This window comes from Chroicocephalus ridibundus, chromosome 4 (genome assembly GCF_963924245.1).
Source record: "Chroicocephalus ridibundus chromosome 4, bChrRid1.1, whole genome shotgun sequence".
Classification (NCBI taxonomy): Eukaryota; Metazoa; Chordata; class Aves; order Charadriiformes; family Laridae; genus Chroicocephalus; species Chroicocephalus ridibundus.
The window spans coordinates 70,268,146-70,290,925 of NC_086287.1; the positions used below are offsets into that span (position 1 = coordinate 70,268,146).

Sequence of the window (22,780 nt, forward strand, 5' to 3'; positions counted from 1 at the left end):
ATATTCAGTTTTGATATATAACAAAAATTAATTGTCAAAAGAAGCTTTTAGCATCCATTTTATCACCTGATTTCTGGCTCCCTTAAAAGGCCAGGGAGCTGGTTCGCCTGCTTAGCTCTTAGAAGCATAAAAATTCCATAATTTTACTTGTAGCACAGACAGCATTTAGGGGAAATCCTCTCTTTAATGCCGATCCAGCTACCCTCCGTTAGGAAATGTGTTTTGAAGTGGGATATTTCTGCACTGGATCACCACTGTCTCAAAGCAATGACTCATAAAAATTACAGCCTTTGCACACTGACATGACGATTCTTAGAAAAATGAGACCTCAAACCCCATTTCTCACCCATTTCAGGCTTAAAAAAAAAAAAAAATTATTTTTCTTTGGAATGAGTGAATTCTACGGATCGTGTTTCCTGAATTTACAGAATTCCTGCATTTACAGAATTAAGTATGCAACAATCTTCAACATAAATTCACTTGAGATAAAAATTTGCAAAACAAACCAGAAGCAAAAAAAATTTAAAAAAAAAAATACTTATATAACTTTGGAAGTGCCTGTAGATAAGACCGGCTGTACCGGACGCTGGGCAGTATCTGATGGCGGAGGAGGTCCTCACCCCCTTAGCACAGTTTACTAGGTTTGTACACCCGCCTACATTCAGAACATTTTATTATGGGTTCTTCAGCTGCCTGGTAGCTTAAATATTTATTTGGGTAAAAGCCAAGTTCTCCACTTGCCGCCCCGGGCCATGCAGCTATGTCAGGACATCCCGCAAAGCCTCCTGAGATGCCCAACGAGTGCCATGGGCACAGAGCAAACCGGGGCTGACCCTGGCAGGGGCTTTGCAAGAGCCTTTACAAATTCAGCGTGGAAAGCCCAAGCGCCCGTTGACTGATTGACTTGCCGCCACAGTAGCCATCTGCAAAACCACCCGAAAACCAAGATCAATGGGGCTTCTGCAGCGGCACAACTGCTGCTCACAAATTCTGTCTGCGCGAGTGGTACCCAGAGCCGAAATCAGGCACCATCAGCCAGAAGGAGGAAGAGGAGGCAGCCAGCAGCGATGGAGCCAAGCTAATAAAAAGGGCTGTTGGAGAGACAGTCAACAAACGCTGAGTGTTTGGATGGTTTTTTACGCAAGTGGGACGAAATCCCCAGACTCCAGTTATCATCCGGATGCTTCTCAGAGCACAGACAGCACTTCCAGCCTTGTCCCTGAAGTGTCTGAACTGCAGCTAAAGTCAAATCAAACGCAATTAAATTAGGCACCACAAACAGGAGAAAAAAATCCACTTATACTGTCTGCATTGGACCATAAAGAGCAATCAGAATAATCTTAAGGAAGGAGGCAGCATTGTGTTTGCCAGCATCTCCTAATGTCTTCAGGATGAAAGTCTATTTAAAGGGTCTCTGTCAACAGCGGAGTAAGGATGAAAAAATTCACTGACTCACACGGTGACATACAACCTGATGCTACTCGACAGGCAGAACAGGGACCGGGGTGGGGAGGGGGGGGAAAGGGCAATCTTTTTTTTTCCATTTCAGTCACTTTGCAATTAAATCTTATTATTTCCCTTACGGTCCAGTTTCTGGTGTTCCTCTGGATCCTACACAACGGCTGCAGATGAATATAGGCAAGCGATAAAAGAGGAAAAGACCGAAATGAAGAAGTTGGCAGCGGTATACTTGGGCCTTGCAATTTAAAAAGCTGAGTACATTGCAATTTGGCCGACTCTCTAAATGGTAAGATTTCCTTCCCCACCCATCCCCTAGACATATTTAGAAATAGCTGCACTACTGCCAAACCTCTCTGCTCGTGGCAGCAAAAAGCAGCAAACCCTTCCCCGGTGTTTCACCGGATCTGCTTCCGTGCTGGTACACGAACGCCATCTCCAAGGCATCTTCACGGTGCTACTGAGCATCCAGAGACTGCATCACAAGATGCTGGTGTCATCCCCAAAACACCCTCCGAGATGCTCGCATGCATCTACCAGGACTTCATTTCAGCCCCGCTATTTTAGGAAAAACACTACTTGATTTTCCAGCGGGGCGTGAACGAAGAAAAAAAGGTTTAAATAGGTTCGCAACGGCGAGGAGTAAATCCAGACAGCTTTTCCTCCTGGAAAGAGACTGTGCCGGGGCTGTGGCTCCGTGTGCTAATGGGCACAGGCAGAGCCCTGGGAACACTGCGCATCTTGGAGTACCAAAGGGTTGCAGTTTTGCAAAAAAAAAAACAAAACAAAACAAAAAACCCCCAGAAATAAAAAAAAAAAATACAGTGGCTTTTTATAGAAGTTTTTTTGGCAACTGAGGGCGTGGAAATATTACAAATACTTCAGAAGTCAGAGGACGTTCTGTACTGGAGTGGAGACCATTTATAAAGAAAAAAAAAAAGGTAGGGTTCATATTCGGCGTCTAGACTGCTGGATGGTGTCACCTTGCTCAGGCCAGGCTTGTGTCATGCTGCTCCCAAATGCCACCGTCACCTCAGGTTGCGTTCGGTGGCTGGAGGCTGAAGCAAGGAAGACCGGCTATCGCCTTCCTATCAGTCACGCAGCCGTGGGCACCTCATGATTCTGGCCCAGGAGAGGCGAGCGGAAGCAGCCCATCACCTTCGCAGGACTCTCCGCATCCCGTCCCCTCTTCCTGAGCCCCACCATCTCCCCGGGATGGGACCACCCTTACCCTAGGCAAGAGGGGTCCAAATTTCCTGGCGTCCCTTGCCCCCAGGGAGCTGGGGACTGGAGCGAGACGGGATGCGGGCACGGAAACTGCTGGCTGCTCAACACAGGATGCTCCCCAGACTTCATTTTCCAAAACAGGTGATTAATTCACACGAAGCTCTTTGAGGATTACGAGGCAGGAGCTGGGTGTGATGCCCTCCCAGCCTCTGGGGGGAAAAAAAAAATGACCCGAAGGGAATTTCTTCCTCTTGCACAGCCTCAGGGCGGGTAAGGGAGGGAGCAGTCATGAATTTTGGAAAGCTTCCTCCCAGAGCTGCCTCCTCCCAGCTCCGGCACCACGTCCTCCTCCCGGCGCTCCCAGCTCCCCCCAGCATCAACTGGAATGAACCTTGCTTCTCTGCTCAGGCTGGAGGACAGCGTAGGCCCCAGATCTTCATAGCCAGAAGAGGAGGAGGATGCAAACTTCTACCCCATCACAGCATCTCCCCTTGCCCTGTGGCTCTGCAACAGTTTCCCCATGAGAAGCAGCATCGCCGGGGCAGGAAACGCCGAGGCATGGGAAAAAAACCTTCACACTTGCATCTCTCTGTTTGCTTTTCCTCTCCCACGTGCCCACACAGCAGCAGCGGATCCTGCCTGGAATCCCTTACTGCTCCCAGGACACATGGAAAAAACATACAGGCAGCAGCAGGAGAAAGGGGATGCTGTGAGGAAGCAGCCTCAGGGCATGAGCAGATGCAAGGCATCCGCTGTCCTGGAATCAGATGAAACCGCTGTGGAGAAAAAGGGGGTTTTTCCACTCGTAGGATGATGGGTCAGTGGGAGCTCTGCAATGGAGCCACATCTCCTGTCTCCGCAAATCCCACTTTCCAGTGAGGATATTCCCACCCATGCCAATAAAGTGTTGACTGCAGCCCCATCAAACTGCATTTGTGTATTTGATGGGCTGTCTGCTGGGCAGAAACATCTCTGCAATGGGACAAGGAGAGGAGGGGGACAAGTGGGAGGCCCGCAGGCAGCATCCCATCCCAACCTCTGCGCCCTGCTGCCGGTCAGGCAAGGCAGCACCAACCCCTGCCGCTCCAAAAAATAAAATAAATAAAAAACCATCATAAGTGAAGTTTTACTTTCTCTTTCTCTGGTCTTTAATTGCAGATCAAAGCTGGCCCTTCAGGCCAGCGCTGCCTGCCAGCAGCTGCCTCCGGGCAGGCTTCCAGGCCACCCTTCGGGTGAGGGCTGCCCATCCCATCCACTGTCCGGCTCCTCTCCTCCTGCCTGCTCCTGCCGCAGGCAGGGTCAATCCCTGCCGTTAACCCTCCCAACCGGTTGCTGTGGGAATGGAGGGGCTGCAATCCAGCCACTGGGAATGAGATCGGGTTTTTTTCCGGCTTCGCACGACCTCCAAGGAAGCGAGGGATGTGCAAGAGGCTCCAGCGTCTTCCCACAGACACCTCCGAGCTGCCCCCCGGGAGCCATGGCGAGAGCTGCCCTTTGCAATAACTTTGCATAAGAACAGAGACTTTTCTTTAAAAAGCAACCACACACCGCAAAGGTGACACCTCTAAAGGGAAAATAAGAAAAGGCACAACCCTAAATAATTCACCCAAGTGTGTTCCTGCTTCCACATAGAGGAGTTTATAAACGCAACCAGCTACAGTCCCGGCAACATGAGGAATTACTTACATTACTCATTAATCATGCCATATGCTAAAATTACTCAAGTGTGTAATTAAATGCTCTGGGGCAAAGACAGCAAACAGTTGTAGCCAAAATAGGAGCAATTCACAATCACAGTTCTCTCTGCTGGACATCGGTCCACGCCACACTGGACCCTAACTTTAGAAATCAAGGGATTTCAGAGACAAGAGCTATGCTGTTAGAGCAGGGAATAATTCTTTCCCCTTCTGCGTTGAAATATCTACTGAGTTTTCCTTGGGGAGACAATTAGCATGATTAATACAGGGTACGTTTTCCTGTGCAGAGATGCTGCGAAGGGCAGGAAAAAAGTAATGGAGAAAAATGGGGCAGCATAAACACTAACCCGAGGGAGAAAAAACAACGAGAGAAAAGAGGCAGGTTGGGAAAGTGTTATAGCATGGTCTGCAAGACCCCAAGAGATGGTTGTGCTGGAGAAAAAGGAAAACGCAAGTTCCCCAAGCCAAGATGACCTCACCACCCTACAGCCACTCTAATTTTTGGCAAGCTTGCAGCAGGCACCAAGGTGCGGGGCAGATATCCCCACGCCTTCCAGGAACGAAACGCCCTGTGTAAAAATCAGCATGACAGCCCTGGGATGATTTTGCAGGGCAGAAAGCCTCTCGCCCGGCAAGCGCGTGACCTCCCGGCCAAGATTAGCTCCTGCCTCCATCAGTGCTCGGCTCTGGGATTGCACGCTCGAGGACGTGCCTGACCCACGGCACAGCACCAAGGTCACACACAGAGGAAGAAAGGATGGACGGCGACTGGGATTTGCATTGAGTGGTTTGGTGTTTGACCCAAGGAGCTTTTGGTTCCTACATATCATAGATATGTATATATACACACACAAAAAATATTAATAATCTCTATGTCATCCCACTGGGAAGCCGCTCCCTGTTCCACAGAGCTATCTGGAATACAGATACAATAGGTGTATTCGGACACCTATTATATACAGGTGTGTATCTAAAAGGTGTATTTAGCCTTATATACCTTTGTATATATGACAGGTACATACAGCATCCAAATACACCTATTATATCTATGTCCAAACACCTCTGCGGTCGAGGGAAAAGCTTCCCAGCCCCTCCAGCTCCAGCACTGCCACATCCCCGCATCCCGACGCGGTCTTCCCTCGAGCTGATGCTGAGCCGATGTGGCCGTCTTCCCCGCAGCTCTGCTGAACATCTGTCCCCCGGTAAACACAAAGGCAAGGGCTAAACAAGATTTCATTGCTGTATTCGGCCACGTAGTTTCCGTCCATCCTCACTATTAAGAGTCACTAAAAGGAGAGTGAGGTTTCCAGTAAAAATCCTGTTTTCCCCAAAATCTGGAAGGTCGGATACCACGGGAGGCAAGTCAGAACCACCCTAGACAGATGCGTCCCCCACCCCCGTCTCCTGCAAAGAGCTCCCACCACAGCTGGGCTGCAGCTATCCGAGCGGCTTTTTCCCCTTCCACATCTTTAAATATTAGCATTATTCTGCTGGTTTGCTCATAAATACACTGAGAGCCCTGGAGTTGAATAAATAGCTGCTTCAAGCCCATGTAAGGTTCTGACTGCTCGGCGTCGTCAGAGAAAGATCTCTTTTTACGTGATTAACCGTATCAGAATTTCCTGACGTGACTCACTGCTAGAAAGATTCATCAGCAACCACGCAGATGCCTGTGACCTCTCTGTCTAGCATGGCATTAAAAAAGGCAATAGGAGACGGGGCGGGGGGAAGCAAAATCGACTGGGAAATAATGCTGGCTAAGCCTTTTCTATTTTAAGGAGAAATTGCCCAATATTTATATTTTAAAAAAAAAAAACACACAGGAAAGAAATAGCAGAATTCGTAACCGGCTATATATACCGACCTAACCACAGATGCGCCGTAACATCGCACGTACGGCTGAGCTCTTCCTGCCTCGCGAAATAACTGGGTCAGCCAAGAGTAACCCCGGCTGCTTTTTGAGAGCAGAAATAGATTTACTACAGCTGAGGTCAGGTTGCAGGTTCCTTTTGGAGGGGAGCAAGCGGGAAGGACACTGGTACGGAGCCCACACCAAGTACTTATGAGCTCCTCGTAGCGGAGTTACCACCTCTTGGGGTGGTTTTTTGCACGGAGGAGAAAGAAGCACCGGCTTTTGGGAGGAGAAATTTGTGAAGATGGGTAAAGAGCAATGCACAAAAGCAGCAGCCTGTGACAAGCCCTGTGTACCGGGTAGGAAATAATCCACCCTTTCTACTGATGGCTCTCCTCAACAAGGGAAAGGAGCGTGAGGAGGAGTTGGGGAGGAGAAGGGGAGACTCGGTTCCTTCCCTCCACCAGACAGTTTTACAGTGAAGCATCATCACTTAATCTCTAATATGATTTTCCACTGAAAGAGAACCCACAGAGCTGGCAGGCTTCCTATTTCAGGGTTGGTTTTTCATCTAGCACATACATTTGCGGAAAAAAAAAAAATTATGACCCAACACTGGCAGCTTTAACATAATGCAGGGCTGCTACCACCTCGCCTAAGACCAAACTGAGAATAGCCTTGCTATAAAATAGAATTCAGCACAAAAAATATATTTCTTCTCATGTTTGCGGTATGATTGGTCGTGTTATTTAAGTATTTACACATAAACCATTACATTTGCAAGGGAAAAATAGTGGATACCTAGGCTGCCTGATGCCTAAGTGACTGTTGGGTGTTTGAAGCTGGAAAATAACATTAATTTAATAAGTTTATGAGATGAACACACATGCCGAAAGACGGGGAGAAGCCAAAACAAACGATGACCTCCCCACCGGCAGCTGGAAACCGGCGGCTTTCGGCACTCGCTACTTACTGAACGTTTTGCAGATGTCAGAAACTGCCTTGAAGACCCTGTCCGAGAAGTTGACTTTCACCTTGACGTACTTCATGTTGGGCAGCTGAAGGCGAAGCAGCTTGTGCTGAGGTGTGAACTGGAGCTTGGCATCAGCCTGTATCCCGTATTTGTCCAACGTCCAGTGCGTTTTAAGGAGCCAAGTTTTCTTCTTTTCCCACCACAGCGCGTGATCCGACCAGTCTTTCTTGACATCTAGAACAAAGACAGCATTTTACCAGTTAAAACCGGGACCAGAATTAGCTTTCAAAAGACAAAAGCAGAAGTTTAAATGCATTTAACCAAGAAGCGACTATCGATCCAAAAATGCCGGCAGCTCTTTTCAGATACAAATAATTGCTTGTACTCAATAGCATCTAGAAGCTACCTTGGAAATAGAAATAGGAAAAAAACCAAGAGGAATAAGGGTGAGACATGATGTGTCTGTGGATCACTCAGCCTGGCAATGATGAGGCATGAAGCCAAGGGGGTCATAAACGACCCATCACCTTCCCTGGGATGGATTTTGCCGAGCTTTTCAGTTAAACTATTCATTCTTAGGTTTTCCCATCCCCACCACGTAGGAAACCTGTGCTACCCAAAGGAGAGCGCCTGGGCACACACAAGAGAGCAGAACTAGGAGGAGGTCTGCATGAAGAATTCAGTGCTGTCTTCTCCAGGTCTTTCAGTTTGTACAAGCAGAAGCGCACAATTCCTAAATGAAACTAAAAGTTACTTCCCAAAGGAACAACAGTGCAAAACCCAACAGCCTCCTTCCAGCAGGGACGTAACCACGGGCTCTTTGAAGGCAATGTCCAAGTTGGGAAGCATTTAGGGAACCAAAGCATGGTGGTAACTCCAAAAGACAGCCACTGGGCAATATTTTCCCTAACTCCTGGAATATTTTTTGCTAGCATCTGCCCTGCTCTCCTTGCAGCCCCCTGCCATTCCTGCGGAGCATCTTCCAGTCCAACAACCACCAACTGGCGTTAACGGTGCAATGTCCCCCCACCGTGCAGGAGAAAGGGAAGGAGATGGGGAGGGAACGATCCAGGCGCTGCAGGTGCATTTTGCAAAGCTCTGATTTGCCTAAACCCGCCATCTCCAAAAATACTGACTGAGAGGGGTGTCTGCATCAACGGTGAGAGCAGTGCGGACAGCCAAAACTCTCGTTTCAAAGGAAAAACCAAATGTTTCCACAGGATGTCATCTGGGCATGCACACGAGAACCTCAAGAGGCTGCAGGACAAGTTACAGGGACACTTCTGCACTCGGTATTGCAAATGATAGAGCAACCACCAAGTTTTGAGCTTATGGACTTTGTATGAGGATTATTTTAACCTTCATAATAAAAAAAAAGGAGCTTGAAAGCAAGCCACTTTCCAGGTTAAGGCATAAGCAATAAAATAATTCTGTTTTCAGCTCCAGATGCTCCTCAGATCTTGGATTCCCGACACGAAACACGAATTTAACCCAAATTAAAACTGCCAGCTGACATTTATTGCAACAAGTCCTTCCTCTGTCCTTCGGCAGCGACGCTCGTGCATGGCGGGGCACCAGCCAGAGGCAAACCCAGCAGAGTCCAGGAGTGAAATCCCAGCAGAAACATCAGCCAAACAGGCTGAAGGTACCGAGGAACACGCTCCAGGACAGACATCAAGAAGACTATCCCCACGAGTCACTTCTGATCTTAATCGAGGCGAGAACAATGTGACAAATAAACTTTTTTCTGTCCGTATCTGAAAATGGGATCTCGAACTCAGAGTTACTGAGAAAAGCCAGCAGAAGCTTTTTTTTTTTTTCTTCTTTGAACTCCTGGTATAATGGTATAATCGTGCAGCCAAAAAGTGGAAATGTTCAGCTAGACTTTTCAACAGCTTTGTACAATCAAATTAAACAAAACCAAATATAGAAAAGCATGCAAACTTGCACAAGCCTTGGCTACTCTCAAAAAAATCTGAGAAATCATTACAATGGACTTTGGTAATGAAGTCCAACTCCTGCCCTTCTGAAAGCTGAACAGATCAGCACTGAAAGTCTAGGGAGAGGGAAAAAAAAAAAACAAACGCATTTTGAATCACTAACACTTATCCCTAACAGATTTGGGGATTTGAGTTTACGCTGCAGATTAACCTTTCAGACCGTGGCACAAATATGCACAGCATCGTCTTTCGGCCTGAGAGTAATTAACGCCTTGAATTAACAGTGAGATGTTGGCTATACCCAGAAAGGTAAAGCTCTGTGGCTGCCCCACGGGGTAGTTTATATATAAAAGAGTTTGGCAAATGTTTAGCAGCTGAGTTGTGGGGTTGAGTTTAACTCTAACAGGTGGACAAGAAAAGCTCTGGTGCTCTGCGAGGCAGCCGGCGTGACCCAGGGCTTGGAGCAATCCCGGCACACCAGGGGATACCAACCACCTGGTTAAATCTGATCAAAGGTTTATAAACCTTCACCAGGGTCCCAATTCACGAGTTACTGATTTGTCGGGGTTACAGCTTTATGACAAGGCTGATTATTTTGGCTCAGTCTTTTCCCATTTACTACTGTCAGTTGCAGGACCGGCCGTTTCATATTTATCAGAGCCTGGGTAAGTCTCCAAGCACTGCAAACTCATTTCAGAGATCCCAGACCTTGAATTCAGATGGCTACTACAGGTCCAAAGCCATGCTGCAAATCTCAGCAGAGGTGGTTGTAGATCCAGAAGCTCCTCTGAGCTGTTAAATGTTCCTTGCACATCCCCGAGCTGCTGCTTCCAGCCATGGAGTGCACCAACCTTATGGCAACACTGTCGCGCAAAGAAGCAGAAACGGTCAGAGCTGGCAAACGTTCATCAGCACCTCAATCAAAGCAAATAGGAAAAGAAACAGAATTGTTCGGTGGGGTGGGAAAATCCACCCATATTAATCTAAATCAGGCTGATTCCTGCACGGCAGGGGGAGAAGAACACCAGAGCCACCAGGATTTAGGTGTCCTCAGTGCAATAAAGAAGCGTCCTCCCACCATGGTCGTCTTGGGCAAAGGAGAGCACAGAGGGATCCTTGGAAATGAGCTGCACACATTTGCTAGGGCAAATCGTTGCCACGGATGCTCCCCTTCTAGGCAAGGAACCTGCCAGGTGAAGGCTGTGGAGACGTGGAGGCTGGAGCTGTCAGTGGCAGAGGGGACGGGGAGCTCTGGGAGCCCAGCGGGAAAGGGAAGCACAGTGCTTCCTTCCCGGCATCAAAAATAATCCCCGGTCCCCACTTCCCCCACTTCCCTGAGCAGCCTGAACCGAAACCTTGGCTGCCCCAGGAAGGCTGGGGGACCCAGCTGTGATTTTTTTTTTTGAGGAAGAACCTGGTTTTGCATTTGCCTCCCAAAACTGTGCCAAGAGGCAGAGACGCAGCACGGGTGATGCTGAGGACATTTTGTACAGCAAAACCCACAGAGTAAGCTCGCCATCCACCTTGCAAAGGCAAGAGGCATCCGAAATCACCGCGACGGCTGCAGAGACCTCTGCAAGGACAGAACATTATCAGAAGAGATGAATAGCTGCCCAGTAAAGTCTTTTGAGCCTTAAACATCATTTCAATTCGCACCGGTGCCTTGCCGCAGTCACATCGCACCAGCTTGTCCAGCATAATTACAATCGCAGATTTTTATTCCCACAGCTACCACTAAATTCACATCTAGAATTCAAGCAGCAGGAAATAAGTCTTAATTGAGATGCATACGAAGTGTATGTTAATTCTGGGCTTGCTACTGCGCAGACAAACACGTACACAATCACCATTTCAACAGCAAAGCCAAATTTCGGTGAAGTGCGAAGAAGATTGAGGCAGCCCCATCCGCTCTGCCTGATGGCCCATTTATCCCAGCAGCTGGCTGCTCCAAACACTTTCCCCTCTGCCGATCCGTGGATTTTAAAAAGTCCCTTTCCCTCTCTGCTTCTGCAGCAGCTATTGAACCTCCGTTCTTCAGAAGCGCTGCCGTCCCTTGGCAGGCTCTCCGTGCAGAGCTTAGGACTTACGAGCAATAGTATACAAGTCTCCGGCGTTATATAAACACTGTATTTGCCTTGTTATTTCGGGATATCCCCTACTGCAGACGGGCCCTCCTTCCGTGCGCCGCTCAGAACAGAAGAGCCCGGACACAACCAAATAAACCTCTTTCCCCCACTCCCCCCCCAACACTTCTCGGCACACGGTAAGACCCCACTAGATTGGTATTTGGACAGCAGGAATCTCCAGCAGGGATGGGCTACACCTTTTGGAAAGGCTCCCGTGGGGTAGCACCAGATCCCCTTTCACACACACATCCCTGATTAAATCCACAGGACAACAAAGAGCCTGCGAACGCGTCCATCACCTTAACACGGGAGGCAGATTATTAGAAAGCTCCTGCATGAGCTTCGGTAGGTACGTCGGCAACTTCTGTAAGCCTGGCTGGTTTGCATCACGTTTTCTTTTTTTTTTTTGTCTGATTTTTGGAACTAAAGATCTGCGGCTGAAGCTGGGTTCCCCTGCAATACTTTTCACCTTAGGAGGGGCAGCGGATGCAGACAAAGCAGAGGTTTCGGTTCATTTCTTAATTAAAATTGATGGCTTTTAGAACAACAGATTCAAGTCTTCAGCCCTCCCGGGGGAGCAATACGAAAGGATCATTCGCCTCCGGTACAAAACACGGCAGAACCAAAGCTCATCCATCCCACCGGCTGTTTTTCCGTAGGAGCAGAATTAGCACCGCAGCCCTCCCCAGTCCTGGCTCTTCCCCAGCGGTGCCTTTAAAGATGATTATTCCCACTCTGGTCTAGTCAGGCTTGGGAAGTCGAGGTAGTAAAATGCCTTTCCATTACCTACGCAAAACCTCAAATTGATCCATATATAGAAAAAAAATAATGTATATGAACATATATACACACACAAATTTACATCATATCTATATACACATATATATAAAATATATGCATATATACACTCATATAAAATGTATGCATATATAAAATATATATACACATATACGTGTCATATATACACACATGTTTATACAGACACACACACAAACGTATGTATAAATGATATATATAAGATATGGTGGAAAGACTGAACTCAGCTCACAAGCCACGCACTTCCTCTTGCAAAAAGTGATTTTTTTTTTTTTCTTTAACTTGGTAAACTACCGAGAAAAAACAACTTTCCAGCTTTTTAGTGAGTCTGGTGGAGATGGGCTGGAATTGGTCGAGGGTTTTTTGTAAGGATGGAAGAAAAAAAAAGAAAGTGGGTTGCATTACTTTTTTAAAAATTAATATGCAATACACATTTAATTGAAAAAAAAAAAAAACCAACAGTGTGGACAGCACGTTTAAAACCCTGACTGCAGGCAGCAGACAGCTCGAGAGGCAGTTGGGGGATTAAAGTACCTTTAAGCTCAAATACCTGCCGATAACGCATTAATCCAGCGCTCGCAAGCCCGGAGGAGCGGCCAGGGGCTCTCTGAGCCAGAGGCTGGGTGTTGGCTGGTTACACACCCTTCTCGGGAAGCCGGTGGGGAAGAAAAACTCCTTCAAAGGAAAGGCCGGGGGGGGAAGAGACCTCCAGCAATAAATAGCCGGGGAGTGCCACTGTGTCCTGGGCGAGCTGGTTGGGATGGGATGCAGCCTCTCCTCGGGATGCACCGCACGGCCACCGGGCATGGAAAGCAAGGCAGAAGTATTTAAAAAGTTGAAAAGGAGAGCAATTTAAGACTAAAAGTTAAAAAAGAGGGGAGGGGAAAAAAACCCAACCCCAACCCCAAAAATCACCGCACATAACCTCATGTGGTTTGCTCCAGTAGGTCTTCCTTTTCCACGTCCTACCAAGCGGTGCGTGTTAATGAGGTCTGAAGGCACATCTTCACATCACTAGAAACATCAGAGACTACCACAAATGTTCCCGACACATTCAAAAGTTCCAAAAAAAATGGCTAATCCAGTGCACAGGGCAGGACAGAGGGCCTGGGGGAGGGCAAGAATAAAGAAGGGTTTTACAGCCAAGAGCACTGCGGAAGGTCTCGCTCCAGCCAGTGCCCGCTCTCGTGGTCATTAATATTATTCACTTTTCAGAAACTACTGATACAATCATCAAATACCGCTGCATTTCCTCCCCACATCTGCGGATGCTGATGCAGGGATATATATATTAAAAAAAATATATATGTGTGTGTGTATGTCTATGTAATATATTTATCAAATATCTATTTATACATGCAAATGTAAATATATATATTTATATATAAAAATACCGGTTCACGCATAGCTCTATCAGTATTTTATGGGTGTAAATACATACACAAAGACACATATACATCTATACAGCTGAACCCACTGCTCCCTATGGGGAGGGACAGGACATCACCTCCTCACTGCTCATACCGACCTCTTTAAAAACAGATTCCTTTAAACATGCCAAAGCCACTCCTTCTAGGACAATTATGGAAAAAAAATATATAAATTAAAAAACAGAGCTGTTTTCATTTATCTTGAGTCCAACAGAAATGCTGGTGGGTTTTTGCTGTGTGACACAGTTGCTGTCTTGTGGCAGAATCTAATTTTTAGTGCAGATTTGAGTCTTTTGGGGCATGGTGCACACTGGAACAGACTCTCCTCCTCCTCCCAACGGAGATTTAATTGCAGAACAAAGTTCAAAACGGAACAAAAATCCTTCCAGCCTCCGGTCACGACACATGAAAAATTATACTTGGAAACACAGAGATAAATATCCTATGAAATTATTATCAGACTACTGTAATAAAGCTGCAGCCACAACAATCTGATGCTCTTGGTTCTAATGAGATTTAATAGGGGGTTTTAATCGCGTGCCCCATAAGTATTTGACACAGGCTATGAAAAATATAGTGTACAGCAGCCACCCTGCAGCAACCACCTGCAGGAGGGACTTACCCACAGGTAAATAAAACGCGGTACCTCAAATTCTCCTATATCTACCACCACGAGCAACTATCACCGCTATTTTATCCTACTTTGTTTTCAGGAGAACAAATATTCAAGAGAACATCTACACACACCCACGGAGGTGTCCAAAAAAAGGGTGGACCCGTGCTAGAATTTAAATTTAAGAACGTTTCTCGCATGAAAAATAGTTTGGCTTGTTAAAAAATAAATAAATAATTAGAAAATATGGACAAAAGCAGCCTTGTTCCCAACACTGTGACTCCTGTGAGTGCAGGAGACCTCCCTCTTGTCCCGGCGTGCCAGGGGACACGCTCATGGTTCACCGCCGCGAAATCCTGACGTCAAAGCATGCCATGGAGTGGCAGAGAGCTATTCACGAGCAATGAAAAAAGGAGGAAGAAAAAAAAACCCAACCAGCCTGTGGAGGACACTGAGCACATGAGGATGCAATGCTGAATGCAGATGTTCAACACGTCCTTGCTCGGAAAAATTACGGAGTGTCTTCTGCTAATGTGGGAACGTGATGCCGCACTGCTGGAAAAAGAATCGTCCTTTTATTGGGTTTATAAGTGAGGTTTACAAGGGCAGGTCCACTTCACGACAGGGCAGGGACCGTAAGTGAAGGGTCAAATAGGTGACAAAAAAGTGCAGCGGTCATTCTTTTAGTTGCTCAAACCCAACGCCTCCTCCTGAAGAGCCCACTGTGTACACAGCCCCCACGAAATGTTACCGCCCAGTTTCTAATAAATCATTGGTATTCTTTTATAACCCACGTGCAGAGAAGGGATGCTATACAAGCCCACGCTGTCGATGAGCATCTTTGCAAAAGTGCGAGGCTGATATATTGAATGCAAATGCCCCCGAAATGCTGCTCCTGGCAGTGCAGGGCTTCACTCCTCCACCCGCGGGATGCTGAGCCTTTGAGCATCTCTGCCGGAGCCAGGTCCGCACTTTGGGGAGAAGAACAAATCCCGACAAGCCTGAAAGTTACCCTTTTTTTTTTTTTTTTCTTTTTTTAAAGTAAACTCTAGGAAGGAAGCTCTTTTCAGTGTTAATAGCATTACTCAACTAGCACTTGGAAATTTAATTCATTAAGATGCCACTGCAGTATCTACTACTTGCCCTGCTAGCACTGAAACACAAATTCCTCCTCCTCCTAGGGCTGAAATGATTTATTTTGTGCCGGCCACACCGGCAAGCACCTTTGCCCTGAACAGATGCCACTCGCCTGTGGAAAGAACAGCAAAACCCCGTTAAAATTTGCTTTATGCCTCTGACGTGCAGCATTTGAGGCTATCCCACTAACGGAAAAGGCACAGGCAATCTGTACCACAACCTGTGAACCAAGCATATGGTGTTTGCCCTAAAGGCTTTTATTATGGTTTTATGCATTTATTGCACATGCATATATATATATATATAACAAAATCTATTTTATTTCTCAGCATCTATTGCAGCAGGAGGTCTATGGGTTTCTCCGAGCTGCTCACCTGCTACGTGAATCTATACCCAACCCCATTTAAACCCCTGGGCAAGGAAAGCAGTTTTGCAGCGATGCCAAACCCAGCTGAAAGTCAGGAAATCTTCCAGCAGAGCTGAAAGTGGGGGGCCAACCTTCACTCGCACCCACCCCCCAACACCCCCATGCTAAGAAGTGCCGATCGGCTTGGGAAGGTCTTTGCAAGCACCGTGCAGACTTGCTTTAAATCTCTGCACCAACTCCCCTCAGCAATTTGGCTTGCTCATTTTCCTACGGGAGGGAATAAATGAAAGCAAGCATGGATTTTTTTTTTTTTTTTTTAAAATAAAACCAGGATCTTTACAACCCGATTTTGCCGTGTGTTTCCCCCCCCACACCCATCAAGCACCCCTTCAGAGGAGGCTTTCACTGGCTGCTCCCTGCCTCCTGTGGAATCAGGAGAAATGGCAGAAAACTCAATTAAGCAGCGTGGTTTCCATGATTCATCCAGCACAAAATAGGAAGCATCGGACAGAAACACAGCGGCAGAGGAAGGAAGGAAGGAAAACCACTTCCCCAGGGAGAACTCAACTGCCTTGACTATCAGCCCAGGCGCTCCCTCACCCTCCAGCCATCTATCACGCTTCCCTTCCCTCACCAAAAAGGAAAAGTGCCCCGGGGTGACAGTGCCAGCGGTCTGCAGTCCTGACTCATCCCCAACAACGTGCAAGGCGTAAGGGAGCCGGTCCCTGCCAAAAAGACATCATACCCCATAACAGAACCAGAGGACGTTTGGCGGGATGGATGCGCAGGGCAGATAAAGGAGGATGGAACGGGCAACCTGAATTCCTAACCTCCCATCTGAAGCTTCAGTCTCACTAGGCAATTCCCCAAGTGCGCCTTAATGATGGCTATCCTCTGACAAAGCTTAGCCCCCTAGAAAGCAAGGTTTGCAACCCTTGAGATGCCTCGGGCAGCCTCACCCCACACCAAACCTGTGAGCCAGCATCGGTCCCTCTCCTCCAGACCAGATGGGACCCTGGTCTGCAGGAGAGGGACACACCAAACCACCCAGGTTGCACCCAAAGTGCATCCCTCTGGGGAAGAGCATAAGGAAAAAGAGCTTTGTCCCTCCACAGCAGTGACAGCAGCCAAAACCACTTCATATGCCACCAGCCTTCCCTCATACGTGTTTTGGGATGAGCTCCTGGGGCAAAGCAAGATTTGGGGTGAAGCTGGTCTTTGCCCTAGGTCCTTTGCAGAGCCACAGGGAGATGCCATGGGGAAAAGGATGAAACCCCACCATTTTTCTTATTTATTTCTGCATCTATCAGCCCAAGCTTGTGGACGCACGCAACACGCTTTTAAAGGGCTTCAAGACCTCTGACCTTGAGCTTGGGTCCATCTCACCCATCACGCAACCAAGCTCGGGCAGAAAAGCTGTAGGGCAGGACACGTGGGGCGGAGGAGAAGATGATTTCTGCTGCAGACAGCTCTTGAGCCGGATGTCGTGTTGAGCAAAGCTCTGTGTATTATCAGCGAGGAGGGGAAGCTCAGCAAGACAGCGATATAGCTCTTTCCAGGCAATTTCATAAAATGCAGGCTTTCTAATTTAATTTGGAGTTTCATCAATTAACCCTTCCAAAAAGTACATACGCCTGCAGGGAGAAGGGGGGGGGGGGGGGGGGCGGAGAAAACAATCGCCAAACAAACATGTATAATCAGCTGGTAAGAGATTTAAAATGTAATAATTGGCAAGATGAATTTTTGGTTGCTGTCGAGCTGTTTTTGCAAGCTAAAAACCAGCTAAAATTATAAAGGAGAAGGTTTATGCAACTGCTGGTGCCCCTGTTTGCCTACACGCACCCCCTCCCAATGCTGTTCCAAACCTGCTGCCCAAATTCAGCCACGTTTTACCGAAAACTGGAGGTCTCCAAGATCCCACCTGGTTGTCAGAAGAGGGACCAACGCTGGCACATGGACACGCCATGCACACAGCTCCTGATGAATGTTCAGATTTGAACGGCCCCCAAGGGTGAGCAGCACCCAGAGTTGCTGCAACCTCACTGGAAAAACAGGCGAGGGCAAGAAAAGCCCAGGAGCGCAGTTCTCCGTAAATAAAAAAAAAAAGAAAATAAAGGTTTCCTCTGGTTTGCTGGGTACTTTTCCTCCCCTGCCCCATCAGTTCTACCTGGTGGAAGCTCCATCCCAGGCAACAGGAGCAATGTGCAAAAAGCAAAGCTGGGCAAGAAAACTAAGTTACTGCAACTCTGCTCACCTTCATTATTTCTTCATCCAGCAGAATTTTGGGGTTCTCAGTATTTTTCAGAATTACAACAACTGAAAAACCCTGAAAGCCACCGAGAACATTCAGAACCGAACCCCACCAGCTCACAAGTTTTGCTCGGTTTTGTTTCTCTGCCCCTTTCTAAGCTATTGTTAATTCACATTTCAGAGCAAGAACGAAGAAACGAATTTTCTTCCAGATGTTTTAATAGTATGAGACTTTTTCCCCCAAGCCCAGGGTTGGATGCTGGGCTGAAATCGGTGTGCCACAAGCTCCACGAGCCCTGTAAATCTCCATCCTTCCCCTTGTCTGTAAGAAAAACCACAACTAAAAAGAAAATTAAAAAAATCCCCCAAACACCCAAAATAGGAGCTTGCCATGGCTGTGTCACTGGTGATGTTGAAACAACTGAAGTTTGCAGTGCAAATACTCCCTCTGCTCTTTCCCAACCGGGTAAACACTCACCACATCCACAATTTCATGCAGTTATCCACAATCCTTTTTTTTTTTTTTTCCCCGCCGCCATATAATCAGAGACCAAGGGTTAAAAATCCAGGTTTTTGGTTTGCTTTTTACAATGTCCCATTGTGGGGTTGCAAGAAGCTGCTCATAAACTTGCAGCTCTCTGTAAGCTGCAGACAGACAACTACAAAAAGCCATTTCTTGAAGTCAAAAATCAGAGGCAGGGCACGATTTTACCCTGATACCCAGAGGAGGACGGTGTCTGCTATGGATGCAACCATCACACATGTAACAGCACAGAAAAAGGGTTCAGAGATCCCTGCCAGGGGACACCCGGAGGCATTTGACTTCCACATAGAAATATTAAACTATTTTGAGTACAATTTGTTTGGGTTTTTATACAGTTGAGAGAAACTCAGCCAGATGCCTGGGTGAAACACAAGCCCTGGTGGAGAAGGGTGGGGAAAAGTAAAGGATGGCTGGGGGGGGGGGGGGGGGGGGGGGGGGAGAAAGAAATTAATAAAAAAAATAATAAAGGGAAGTGTGTGAACGTGACAATTTCTATCATTTTAGTTCCCTTGGAGTGACGTGAGCGCAGCTCCCCACGCCGGCTTCCCCGCGTGCTTTAGGTCAAATCGAAACCTGAGGGAGCTGGAAGAGGAAACTACTGATTTGGGCTGGGTGGGAGCAGCAAACCCAACAATTTCCTGTCTGTGGTACGACAAACCCAGGCTCTGGTATTCGCGGGAACACCGCCGCCACCTCCCGCCCTGCTCTCCTCCCGCTCCGACCCAGATCCATATCACCGGCTGGGTTCTTTGGAACCAAAGGGGATGGCTCGGAATGAAAAAATTAAAATTAAAATAAATTAAAATACCAAATACAAATAAAATTTGAAAATTTAATTTTTTTTTTTCTTGCTTACAAAGAGTCGTCGCCACTCTGGGTATAAATATTAATTGCTGTGACCGCAGCTTGGAGCTGCCAGCATACAGCTTTTACCCACCCCCGCCCCGAATTCCTCTGGCCATTGGCAGTTCAGCTGAATATTCCACTTAGGCTAACAAAGAGGACATTATTTGAGCCACAATCCTGTAATTTGGTGTGGGCCTACATGGAAGCTTCCTGCAGGCAAAAGCTGGATGTCAAGTACAGAGCCAGCCCCGCACAGATCAATGTGCACGGCCAGAGATCTGTGTTAACCGGCACTTGCGTATTCTCACTTAAATGCCATTAAAAACGTGTTATTCAGGGCACAAGGATTCAGCACAGGTTGTTTGCAAAAATATGAAATCAAGGGGCAATATGCCAATGCAGGGTGCAATACGTCAATCCAATCTGCGTTAGAGATGTTGAAGTGGGAGCAGCTCTGCCTGCAGCATCACCCGGCAGCTTCCAGGGCACCACTTCTGCCTTAAAACGGCCCAAAATCACTGCCTGTTTCTGGAGCTGGAGGACTTCTGTGCTCAGCAGCGTGCCAGATTCCCCCAGCCTCTATGCTCACCATACCACCTGTGCAGGTTTTGCTGTTAAAAAGCCTGGGATGAGGTTTCCCCAAGGGAAATGTGGAGCGGGGTCAGCGCAGAGCATCGGAGCAGTCCTGCCTGCCCAAACCACAGCAGCCCCAGCTGCCCTCAGCAGCAAACGCCGCCACCATTTATCACGTTATGGGAGACAAGCACTCACCACCCTGCCTCAAAGGGAACACAAACAGCTTCTCGCAAGCCTCCCGGCGTATTAAATGGCACTCAGAGTCCTCTCCTGAATGCCATGTACTTGAAAAGCAATATTGAGGAGTGACCGAGCGCTGATTTCACAGCAAAACATCCTTCTCGTCTCGACCGACAGCTGATGGCCAGACAAGTTATCTGCAGATCTTGCAAATGAAGATGCTCAGCTGTCATCCTGGTGTCACGGACCAGGGAAACGCCCCAACCATACTCCAGGCACCAAGCATGGATGCTCAAATAAGTATTTTTGGAAAGCGTGGCTACAGTAAACCCCTTCCTTTATTTCTCTTTAGCCTCCAACCCTTCCTCTCACCTCTTCTAGCATGTGGTCACCTAGTGAGCCCCTGCCCAAGTGTCCCTGGAGAAGTCCAGAGCAAAAGGAGCAGGTCACCTGCAAGCCAGCCCTGCAGACGACTCCTGCCTCGTGTTTGCAACAGAAATGGGCTGGGGCAAGGACTCTGCATTTCTCTTACGTAGCCTTAAGCTGTTTCAAAGGGTTCATTCCAGTTTCAAGGCAGAGAATTTCCCCAGCAAGTCTCAGGATGGCTCAGAGCATTTATAAGCGCTGCAAAACCTCAAACACAAACCCGGGGAAATCAATGACACTGCACTTTCTCGGTGTTTTATTCATAACCCTTTAAGGGGTCCATTAAGAAAAAAAAAAGACTTTAGAGGGAGAACACTAATATTTTCAATCGATCTTGCAAAAAGTACAGCATTGGCAAGATAACACGGGCAGAGTCCAGCCAGTGGCAAACAGAGCCCCTGGGGTGAATCCCAGACACATTTGCAGGCTAAAACCAGCAAAAGAAAGAGCTTGATGCGCTTCAATGTGCTACATCACCTAAAACAAAACACTCTGCATGTGACAACTCCTGTCCCAGTCCTCAGGTGACATCCCGCCCTCTCCCAAGTGATGGAAAGGAGATAGCGGAGGAGCTGCCAACGGGAACACTGGCATTTAAACCAGCTGTCCCAACCCTTATCGAAGATGTGATTCACAAAAAACCTCAAGGCCTTAGAAGATGTCATCACTGCCTGCCGTTATCAGCCGCTCTCCATGATGGCAGGGGGCTTGCTTTGGCGTTTATCCCTGGTGCAGCCCATGCGCCCATCCCGGATGGATAAAATGGGGATGTCACCACATGGCAGCACCTCGAGCCATCCTCTCACCTTGGCCGGGCGATGCAGCAAGCACTAACGCCTTTCGGTCCAGAATGATTATCGTTAGTTCCAATCCCAGCTGCTTTTTTTTTTTTTTTTTTTTCATTCCCTTACCTATTTTCCTCAGGCACAAACCCCTAAAGGTGCTCACTCCTCCCCCAGTGCTCCCAGCGAGTCCCTGCAGCTGTAGCCAGCTGCCACGCATATACTGCCTGCGCAAGAAACCTTGGAAAAAAAAAATAATCTGCATTTCCCTTGCAAAACTTCTATCCATGGACTTTCTGAATCTGCTCAGTGCACATTTAGGTCATCTGTCTTAAGCCATTCTTCTGCCAGCCACCATTTGTCCCCCCGTCCCTGTTTCTGTCAGCTATTCTTTTATTCCTGCTAACACACAGTGCATCCCCCAAACCCCATCCTGCGTTTAACTTCTATCCCACAAAGCTCACCCAAGCACATTTGAAAAAAAGCAGTTTGGTTTTTTTTCTTGCATGTGTTTAAAACAGCCTAAAGTTGACAACAACAATAACCTGCGTTCACTTCCTTCCTTCCTCTGCTCCCAGTGATTTTAAGCCTCATTTTTTTTTTTTGTAAGTCAATAGTGGCAAAATTCCTAAAAAACCCTGGGTGAACACCAGGAGTTCCAAGTACAGACCCCAACCTGCAAGGACCAACTAAATCCTACCGCTCTTAAAACCTCAGCAGTTTTTTTTTTTTTGCCTGTTTTTCAGAGATGACTCTGCCAAGCACACGGCACGGCTCAATTAACGAAGTGGCTTAATCCAGCAGGGTGATAAATAACAGAGGAGAGAACAGGTCATTGCAATTCACTTGAGTAACCAGAATCCCTATCTGCCGCTTGGGTTTTTTCCAATCCCTGTCTGCCTTAGTGACAGATTTTAATTGCCTATTCCCAAACAGTCTGACCGCAGCCGCTCTGCGCAGGCAAGGACCGAGTCGACGAGATTTACCGATACCCAGCCTTGCAATTAATTAGAGAGGAGAGACCTTCCTGAGCTTCTCCGGGCACGGCGCCCCAACACACATCCCCGCGCACCCCAGCCCTCTCCAAGGCAAAGGGCTATTTACCACGATCGTTTTCTCCTACAAACATCAGAAAATACTAACATAAATCTAGATTATATTTTTTTCCCTTTTCCAAGCTCTCCTTGCTGCTGGGAGGAGGGAAGGCGTTTTTTCCCCCTCCTTGCTCACTAATGGTTGAAGAACTTCTACCCAGCATCCTACGAGCAGAACGGGGTCGGTCTGCTGCAAATTCACAGTGATGCCCTAAACTTTAGCGAAACCCTGGGCAGGCCACAGAAATCTGCTGGCAGCACAAAGCCTACGGGAGGTTTGTCCCAAAGGATGGAGCCAGCAACCCCCCCACCCTCCTTTCCTTCCTCCCCCCACAACGCACAAGCGGAGTAGGCTGTAGGGGATCCCAGTGCCACAAGAAAACTTTATTTTTAAGACATTTCCTTAAAACTCACAGAAAAAAATGTCTGCTTTGCAAAAGATGAGT

General features: G+C 47.5%; 1 protein-coding gene across 4 annotated transcripts in view; it reads right to left on the minus strand.

Annotated features, from left to right (window-relative positions):
* FERMT2 (FERM domain containing kindlin 2) overlaps positions 1-22,780 on the minus strand; it is a 50,799-nt gene that overhangs the window by 25,312 nt on the left and 2,707 nt on the right. For all 4 annotated transcript variants that reach the window (XM_063333873.1, XM_063333872.1, XM_063333875.1 and 1 more), the window contains exon 2: positions 7,208-7,441. In XM_063333873.1, the coding sequence (XP_063189943.1) occupies positions 7,208-7,441 (234 nt within the window). The remainder of the gene's footprint in view (positions 1-7,207; positions 7,442-22,780) is intronic.